This window comes from Sardina pilchardus, chromosome 10 (assembly GCF_963854185.1).
Source record: "Sardina pilchardus chromosome 10, fSarPil1.1, whole genome shotgun sequence".
NCBI classification, from domain to species: Eukaryota; Metazoa; Chordata; class Actinopteri; order Clupeiformes; family Clupeidae; genus Sardina; species Sardina pilchardus.
Window position 1 is genome coordinate 2,042,810 of NC_085003.1, and position 9,178 is coordinate 2,051,987.

A 9,178-nucleotide genomic window follows, 5' to 3' on the forward strand; every position below is an offset into this window, starting at 1 on the left:
ATACATGCAAATGACAGACAGACATTCCTGTAATTCATAAATAGATGACATAGGCTAGTAGACGTTGTAAACTTTGAAATACAGCTGGTCAGAGTAATGCTATGAGGGGTTACGTTACATTTTATGTGCTAGATCCCCGCTTTTCACAAAAATATTTAGGGAAAGGTTGGCAGCTCTATTGATGAGAAAAGGAGAGAAGAAAGATGAAGTCCTAATGCACAAGTCCGAGTTCAAGTCCACAGATGAGTCCTTAATTAGTTAGTGTGTGTGTGTGTGTGTGTGTGTGTGTGTGTGTGATGAAGGATCTTTGCTAGTACTACAGTCTATATGCCATAGTTCTATACAGTCTATGGTCTATGCAAATGATGCGCAAAAACACGTCTCTTCTTTTCCCGGTCAAATAAATGATAATAATGCAAAATCGGTTATGAAAAAACGGCTCGGCTGATCTTATTTCCTATTTCCATTCATGAATTCCAATTTACAGCTGTAGCCTACTACTGAAACAAGAAACAGATAACAGTTCGTTTCTCGTTTTTCGTTTTCTGATTTCAAAATGAAAATCGGAGAACGAGTCGTTTTCCGATTTTGGATTTCCCATCTCAGAACGGAAATCGAATGGCGGCGACGTACACGGACCACAGACCGACCGATCATATGCGCAGAACACTAGTGGGACCGGCTGGGAGAGTGTGGCAGCGTGCCGGTAGAGCATTGGATGTCCACCGAGCTAATGCAATGGCCTTTCTTAACAGTGGCAGTGGAATGGACCAGGAGTCGTTTCACCTCCCTCCTTATTCTAAGTCGATCAGGACAGAGAAAATAGAACAGGAGAAATTATCTGGTGTAGTGAAAAATGTCCACCGAAAACTTCGGAGGAAATATGTTGAAGGTAGGCTAACGTTACTCCTTAGTTACAACACAGCTAACGTTACAACGAAACTTTGCTAACATTACTTGAAAGTTAGCTTTTCAGACAAGATGAGACTGTCACAGACAATGCATTAACGTTATTGTGTTGCTTAACATCTAAGTAGCATAGCAAGAGTAATTTAGATTAACGTTAATTTCCCGTTTCCAGCAACACAGGTCTTTGATGTGGTAATCCAGTTGGGACTTGCTAGCTATTAGCTAATGTCAATGATGACAGTTAACGGGGTTGACGTTTACACAGCTCACGCTAAATTAGCTAGTCTGGTCAGTTTAAATGTTTGAAGGCCCTTTTAAAGATGGCTAGCGCGTTCAATCTCCTTGCTGTCTAGAAGCTAGTTTAGCGTTGATTGATTTAGCTGCTACAGAATTCCAACACAGCATGTTATTCCAATATCTGATATGTTCGGATCCAACCACTAAAAAGTCCGTTTCAGCAGTATCTCTTGTCAATTTTTGACCCATTCAATACTAGATCAAACTGATAGTCTAACGTAATTTCAGAGTGTCGTAGTCCTTAAAAATAAAGGGAACGTCTAGGCAGCCTCTGTAGCTTTCGTCGGCTAGCATGGTTGTTTTTGTGTAGCTCAAAGTGGCTCAGGGGAGTCAATCCCATGTAGGTCTCAAATGGCGTTATTCGTAGGATGTTGTTTAAGCATGAAACGATTAATAAGAAGTTGACTCCTGTGTGATAAGGAGAAAACAGATTATCCGTTTTGGACATTAAGGAATGACCTGTTAAGCCTACCGCTAACCATGCATTATAAACTGCTCACAAAAATTAAGGAAGCTTGACTTTGGCCCATTATATCTCCACTTTAATAATACCAATCCCTAAAGTGTTTTATGTAATTTTCATCGTTTATTAGTCACCTTTACAATGAGGTACAGCTTGTAAGCATTGGGCTCCCATGGAATGAGCAACACAAGCAAACGTGTAAGTAGTGCCAACGAAAAATGTGCCAAAATGGCCTGTTATGCTGTTGGAATTCACCTTTGTTACTTTAAGAATTGACGATTGCACTCTCCCACAGAAATGAAGAAAACAAAACATGTTAGGCATACATTCGTTCATTTTATACTCAGTGTCAGGGTCCTCAGTAGCGTGTAGAGGATCCATATGCAGCCACAACAGCTTGGCACCTTCTTCTCATGCTGGTCACCAACCTGGCTACATTCTGCTGTGGGATGGCATTCCATTCCTCGATAAGGATCTGTTAAGTCAGCGAACCTGGTTCTGTTGGTGACTCTGGCACTTACAGCACGCCCAAGCTGATCCCACAAGTGTTCAATTGGGTTGAGGTCTGGACTCACGTCACGGCAGGCCATTCTATCCTCTCCACTCCCAAATTCTGGAGGTACTCTCTGATGATCCCAGCTCTATGGGGGCGAGCGTTATCATCCTGGAGGATGGCATTTGGTCCCATATTCTGGAGATATGGAATTGCCACTGGCTCCAGAATCTCATCCCGGTATCTAAACTCACCTGGTAGCACTTGAAGCCCAAAACGAGATGTCTGGCAGCGGAACCCTATTACTGGCCATTTTGGCACATTTTTGGTTGGCACTACTCAGACATTTGGCTGTATTGCTCATTCCATGATTGCCCTATGCTTACAAGCTATACCTCATTGTAAAGGTGACAAATCAACGATAAAAATGATATGAAACACTTTACTGGTTGGTATTACTAAATGGGGGATATAATGGGCCAAAGTCAAGTTTCCTTACTTTTTGTGAGCGGTTTATTAGCCCGGGGAAGTATTGTTATTATGGGTCTATTAAGTGTTCAATAGTACCAATTTAGCAGAAAACAAAATCATATTTTCATACTTCTAAGTTACCTCGAATGCATTTCTTGTTGGGGAACTGTAAAGCTTCACAAGTCAATTGTAGTCCCTTGGGAAAACAGGGGAGGCTCCAATGTTGCTTGCTTTGGATATTTATAATAAGATTTCAGCACTTTCCTAGGAGAGGTTTACTGGTGATATTAAGCAATTTATTGGGATACTATTTACTGAAGGTTACTTTTTAATTTGACCACCAAATTCTTCAGATGCAAAGCCAGATTTCATGAAATTCCATCCATAGAGGGCACTGCAACTGACAGTTGTCTCTATCTGAAGACATGCATATGTGCCAATCAGAGCCATAGAAAAAGAGAGTTGCGACACTCTTTGATGTTGCCGCCACGATCAAAAGTTCCAAAACAAACTGCTGAATGGCTGAATCGCAGGAGGGTGGGATGTACTTCTGATGCTGGAAGGTGTAATCAATTAACTCATTGACTACTGACCAAGAGATTGGCTCTAAACAGTTCCAAAAGCCCCATAACGAGGAAATTGCCTGGAAAAAGCCCTGCCATTTTTTCCTATGGAGGTCTATGGGAGTGTCGCCACTCTGTTTTATCTACCGCTCTGGTGCCAATAACATCACATGATGTAAAAATTCAAAGTTTGCTAAATCAGATTTGCCAGTCTTTGCATGCACGCTGAATTCCATTCCATTAGGTCAATAGTGAGCACTGCTACTGACATAAGTGTGCAGCATATACACTGGAAGACAGTGCACACAAGCTTGTGTACACACACACACACACACACACACACAGACACACACACACAGAAGTTTGCACTGACACAATGTTACACGTTGATGTGAGTGTAAACAATTGTAAGTAATATTCCTTAGAGGCAGTCTTGGCCTTGGTGAATGGAGATATTTAGTTTCTGACTCAGATTGCATAAAGAGAGTAAGTTCATGCCAGCAATGAATGCAGGTTGAGATGTGTTAACTTGTGATAGATAACAATATATTGTTAATGCTGGGTTAGAGATGCTAAATGTCAACTAAATGACGATTAGGCTACAGCATTTTAAAACTCTTACTCTACTGTCTGGTTAAGACGGTCAGTATTTCCTCTTCTGATGTTTTTCAGTGGGTGACTTTGAGAAGATTTGGCGGGAGCACTGTGAGGATGAGCGAACCCTCAGTGAGTATGCTGTGGCCATGAAGAACCTGGCTGATAACTACTGGACTAAAAACTGTGAAGGAGAAGTTCGCATTGAATGGTGTCGCAGGTAGCACACTCTTTGACTTTGTTTTTTCAGTTCATTCCTCTGTAAGTATACAACTGCTCTGAACCATTAATTGCTGTTTTATGGCAATCTTACAGCAAACGTAATAGAATTGGCTTGATGTGGGAAAAAAATGGCACATGATTGAGTTTTGCGATGGACATGCATGAAATGTTGGGAGCTTTGAAGGTCACATTGATGATGGTGATCTTTCCCCAACATTTTTGACATGGCAGATACAGTGGATGTTGTGACATTTTATATACAGAGCAAAATGGGAACAATTCTTTATTGATTTGTAATAAGCCTTTAATATGTTGTGTGCATTCAGTATGAATTATACTTGTCCCCATTCAGTCATTTTGATAATTTGAACCAAGATCATTCAGATCAAAATAGGAACAATTCTTTGTTTTGCATTTTATTAATAACTTAAACCTATATCATGTCTTCCATCTTTTGAAATTTTAAGTGTAAAGTTGATCAAAATAGCTGTTCCTTTACCGGTGCTCACATAACTTAAGTCTTGCTTTATCCAGCCATAGCACAAGCACAACACATAGCTTTCAGGAGCACAGATAAGAGGGGTGTAATGAGCTAAGTGAGTGTAAATAACTGTTTTGCCAGAATCACACAGACTGCTTTAAATTGTGTTTAGTGACAGACTGTGATAGCACTTAGCTAGCCCAGTTCATTCATTAGGATCCAAACAGAGATGAAGTTAGAAGCGACCAAACACCTCCATGTTTTCCCTATTAAAATACAGTTACATGAGTAGTCACACGACCAAGTATGGTGAGACAAAATAAAACGTGGTGCATTTCTAAGCAGGTAAAAGGAATAACTATATTGTGTGGTGGAATAACGATTGGGAGCACTTAGACTCGGTGCAGTGATATCCTCACTCCAAAGTGAAACTGAAAGTGCAAGAGTGGTGGTAAAAGTTTGATGCTAATCTGAGATGGTCAAGCAGAAAATTTCTCTATAAAATCTGTTGAATTAAGGTGGAATGACCCACAGGTATATCTGGACACCGGTATCCGCTGATATTGGCCTTGCTCACTGATAATTTTATACAACACTTACAGATGGCAGTGATTTGGGTTTATCTGTTGCATCAAGTCTGTACTAGCTAAATGCTGTGTTATGCACCGACTGGGGCATTCAGAGATGATGATTGGAAGACCTGAAAATGGTTCAGTAATTTTTTAGAAAAAATGTTTGTGTTCTTGCCACTAAATGGTATAATTAACAGCAAAAATTAGGTAAACAAACACATGAGCAAATATTGGTTTCGGCATAGGTTATTGGCCAAATAGTTATTTTTAAACATTGTTATTGTTATTTTCTTCTCAGTATTTGTCAAGACTATTTTCTTGATGGTGGAATGAAGAGAATGCTGGAAAAAGATGAGAAAAGTGCAAAGTTTGCCTTTGGTGGGCCTGCTGTAAATGTCCAGTCTCACTCCTCTTCAAGGTACTGTCTTATTCTTGTCGTCACTTTTTTATTAAGTGTATGAACTGAGCTTTTAGGATTAAACTTTTTTTCTGATTGTATTATCGGTCAGTCTGTAAACATTCTGATTCCAGTAACTAGAAATAAGAGAATGAATGCATCTCTTTGTTGATCTCAAGATGTTCTGTGGATGAGGACCATAGTTGGCTTAATTTACTTATTTTTGCCATAGGTCTACTCTTCATTCAGGCAAGATCCGCCTATTAGATGTGGGCAGCTGTTTTAACCCCTTTCTCAAATTTGATGAATTCTTCACAGTTGGTATTGACATAGTGCCTGCAGTTGAGGTACGTTTCAATAATTCCTTCATCGTAAAAACTCACTTTTATGTGTGGGTTTGTGCTTATAAACTGACTTTAGACATTGATGATAAATGATGCTTAGGAAACAGTGTTTGGAAATATTCTGACTATCAGAGCAACCTGTCTATAAAGGTGGAACTGTAAATTGAGTCATAAGTTTGGGGGCAACTGTGGTGGATTATTATTGATTAGATTAGATTAAACTTTATTGCCATGCTTCAGAGTACAAGTACAAAGACAACGAAATGTAGTTATCATTTTGATTTTCATTTTATTCTCTTCAACCATAACCTTTTAGTGTAACCTTTACCATCTACCACACATTTCTGACTTGCAGAGTGTGTACAAGTGTGACTTCCTGAACCTGCAGTTGCAGCAGCCTCTGCAGTGGGCCTCTGACGCCGTGGAGGCTTTCTTACAGCAGCTGCAGGGTCCCATTGAGGCGTTGCCCGCGCAGCTCTTTCAGGTGGTGGTCTTCTCTCTGCTCCTGTCCTACTTCCCCTCTCCATACCAGCGCTGGATCTGCTGCAAGAAGGCCCACGAGCTGCTCAACCTCAACGGCCTTCTCCTCATCATCACTCCAGACTCCTCCCACCAGAACCGCCATGCGACCATGATGCACAGCTGGCGTATTGCAGTGGAGTCACTGGGCTTCTGCCGCTACAAGTATGCCAAGTCCTCCCACATGCACCTTTTGGCCTTCCGCAAGGTCTCACTGACCACGACTAGTGACCTGGTCAGCTGCAATTACCCCGAGATGATGTACATTCCTCAGGACTTCCATATCCCAGAGCAGGAAGAGGACAAAGGGGTTGTGCACAGTCGGTCAGACCTGGAGGATGACCAGATAGCACTTGGCTTTACGGAGCTGCCAGACATGCCGTATGATTCAGACTCTGGGGACAGTAGTAGTGCTCCGTTTCACGAGCTGGAAGATCCAGTCCTGCTTCAGAACTGAAACACTCAAGCTCCCATTCCGCTCTGCCAGCCTGATGAGACAGACCTGCTGCCAAATTAACTTCTAATTCATACGCACATGCCCCTCTAATGGTTTTGTACAGAACAAGAACAATGCAGTTTGCACAACGGAAGAAGACATGTTTACACTCTGCCCCTTACGTATGTCCCCTTTTTTTGAAGCTGTGTCTCAGGTTTGAAGTTTTGGAAAAGAAAACCTTCAGATATCCTGTCAGTAGAACACAGGTTAGCACCCCTAACATATGTTCTGGGCTTATTGTAGCCTGCCACCTAAACAATGTCACACATGTTCTACAGACTCTGCAGGTTTGCCGCTTTACGTGTGAAGAGCAGGTGTGCTGGAAAGGGTTTCTTGCTATGAGTTATTCCTGGTCAAAGAAAGTAATAGAGGAAAGGCATTCTACAAATGGTTTCCCCACCAGCATTTTAAAGATGTGGTTCCTTTTGAGTAAGATGGAATTGGCTGGTTATTAATCCTTTTCAACATTTATTTTCAGTACTTGTTTTATTGCAAAATGTAAGTACAAGTGTGGGTTACGCCAAATGTTTGCATGAGTGTTACTGAACTTCAGATGGATGTGCTGGACTCTTTTCAGATATTTTTGTTACTTGGCTCTCTCTGGTTTATGCAAATGCTTTAATGTGTCAGACAGTGATTTTAAGCTATTGGTGAGTCATCTTAGAAATGTCATGGTACCTTTTTAAAAGAAAGCACACCAAATTCTGTTGTCAGGACGAGTAGTATGAGTCGAGTTTTGTGAGAATTTTAACTGGTAGAATACCCTCTTGTAAACGTCATGTAACTAATATGGAGACTTGAAGAAAAAACTAACAATTCATTGGTGATGTTCAAACTGTAGCTTTAGCTTTAGATTTTCTTGGGTTGACAAATCAGATTTTACAAAATGATACTACAGTACAATAGACCACACCCAATTACAATGCAGAATTACACGTAATTGCGCATAATTTGAGAGATTTTGGATAGAACCTAGCCAAAGTGCTTGCATCAGTGTATATGCCAGTTACTCCTTTTGTTTTCATTATATATGAAATAAAATGAGCCGTAAAACATTGTTTCACAATTTCCAACAGTGAGTAGTGTAAGAGTTTTTGTTCAGGGGTATATTCTCTAGATGTGCTTGTGAGTGATATAAAATTCTAAGTTGATCAAATTTCTCAGTGCATATCTGGTGTTTTTAAATACAATATTTGTCTATTATATTGAAAGACAACTGCTCATCAACGGTTATCAGAACGGCACCGAATATCAGAATATGCATCTTGGATATTTTGGAAACCCACACTAATTATGCTAAATGAGGCCGAGAAGATACATTGTGAGTAAGCCATTGTATCTTGTTTTTTAGGTAGGAAGGTCACATTACAACTAGGAAGGTCACATTACAACATATCCAATCAAAATAAAGAGTGAACAGAAGTCTATTGGATGTAGCCTACTTGTTTAGCTACAAATAGCACACTAAGTTAGGCTTTTTGTTTAGGTGAAATTTATCTGCTAAAGTGCAGAAATGGACACGTATAGAAAACAGAAAGTCATATCAACACATTTAAGCGCTTTCAAACAGAAAATGAAGTCATGTTAACTAAGTTTCCTGAGTTGTGACCAGAATGCCTTTATGCTAATATCATTCTTTGGCTATTCTGTTTTATTACAGAATTATTTTTATTTTTAAACTGTTCTTTTAGCATGTTTTCACATAGCTAGATGCTCTAATATTGGTAAAAGGAACAATTTAATATTGGGGGAAAGGTGGGACAAATGTTGTACAATTTGTAAAATTGTTTTTCTGATTTGCTGCAAATGCAATCTATAAATTGCAGTTGTGTGTACGCCATGATAAGCCTCAAGATTAGGTCTACTATGAGATGATGTGTACCAATGACCATAGTACAGCCTGTAGTGGATATCTAATCACAATGTGTACATCATGTGTACAATTTAACTCATTCTTTTGTCGATAGCAGTGAGCTCAATATTTTTGGTGTTTGTTTTCAGCCAAAAACCAACCTTTTTCACACTATTCTAATTTTTCGAGTTTCACCATACTACTAGTTCTCAAATAACTGTGTGAATTCACCAGTAGATGGCATCATCAGTATTTCTTCTGATATGAAGCAGAGGTTGTTTCTTTAGTCATTGCTTTTGATCTGTTCATTGAAGCAAGTGATAAAAAAATGCTGTTTACTGTTACTACAATTATCCATATAGTTCAATTTCAGCTGTCATGTAAGGTATGTAGTTTCATGTTGGATTCCTTAAGTGTTGTACTAATCAGAATCGGAATCTTCATTATTTTGGAAGTAAAATTATTTATTTTTCTTAGTGCAGGACCAGGTGTCAACTCAACAATT

The 9,178-nt window shown here is 39.7% G+C and overlaps 1 protein-coding gene across 1 annotated transcript; it reads left to right on the plus strand.

Annotated features, from left to right (window-relative positions):
• Positions 1-673: 673 nt before the first annotated feature.
• Positions 674-7,896, plus strand: bmt2 (base methyltransferase of 25S rRNA 2 homolog). The gene is made up of 5 exons (XM_062547377.1): positions 674-892; positions 3,869-4,010; positions 5,364-5,483; positions 5,695-5,809; positions 6,162-7,896. Exons 1-5 carry the CDS (start codon positions 739-741, stop codon positions 6,780-6,782), a joined length of 1,152 nt encoding a protein of 383 aa, XP_062403361.1. The 5' UTR covers positions 674-738; the 3' UTR covers positions 6,783-7,896.
• The last annotated feature ends 1,282 nt before the right edge of the window (positions 7,897-9,178 follow it).

Bases quoted from the DNA above. Each gene is read 5' to 3' on its own strand.
- bmt2 (XM_062547377.1), top strand. From the start codon at position 739: ATGGCCTTTCTTAACAGTGGCAGTGGAATGGACCAGGAGTCGTTTCAC. The intron at 893-3,868 runs GTAGGCTAACGT...GATGTTTTTCAG, and splicing joins TCGGAGGAAATATGTTGAAG to TGGGTGACTTTGAGAAGATT. The intron at 5,810-6,161 runs GTACGTTTCAAT...TCTGACTTGCAG, and splicing joins ACATAGTGCCTGCAGTTGAG to AGTGTGTACAAGTGTGACTT.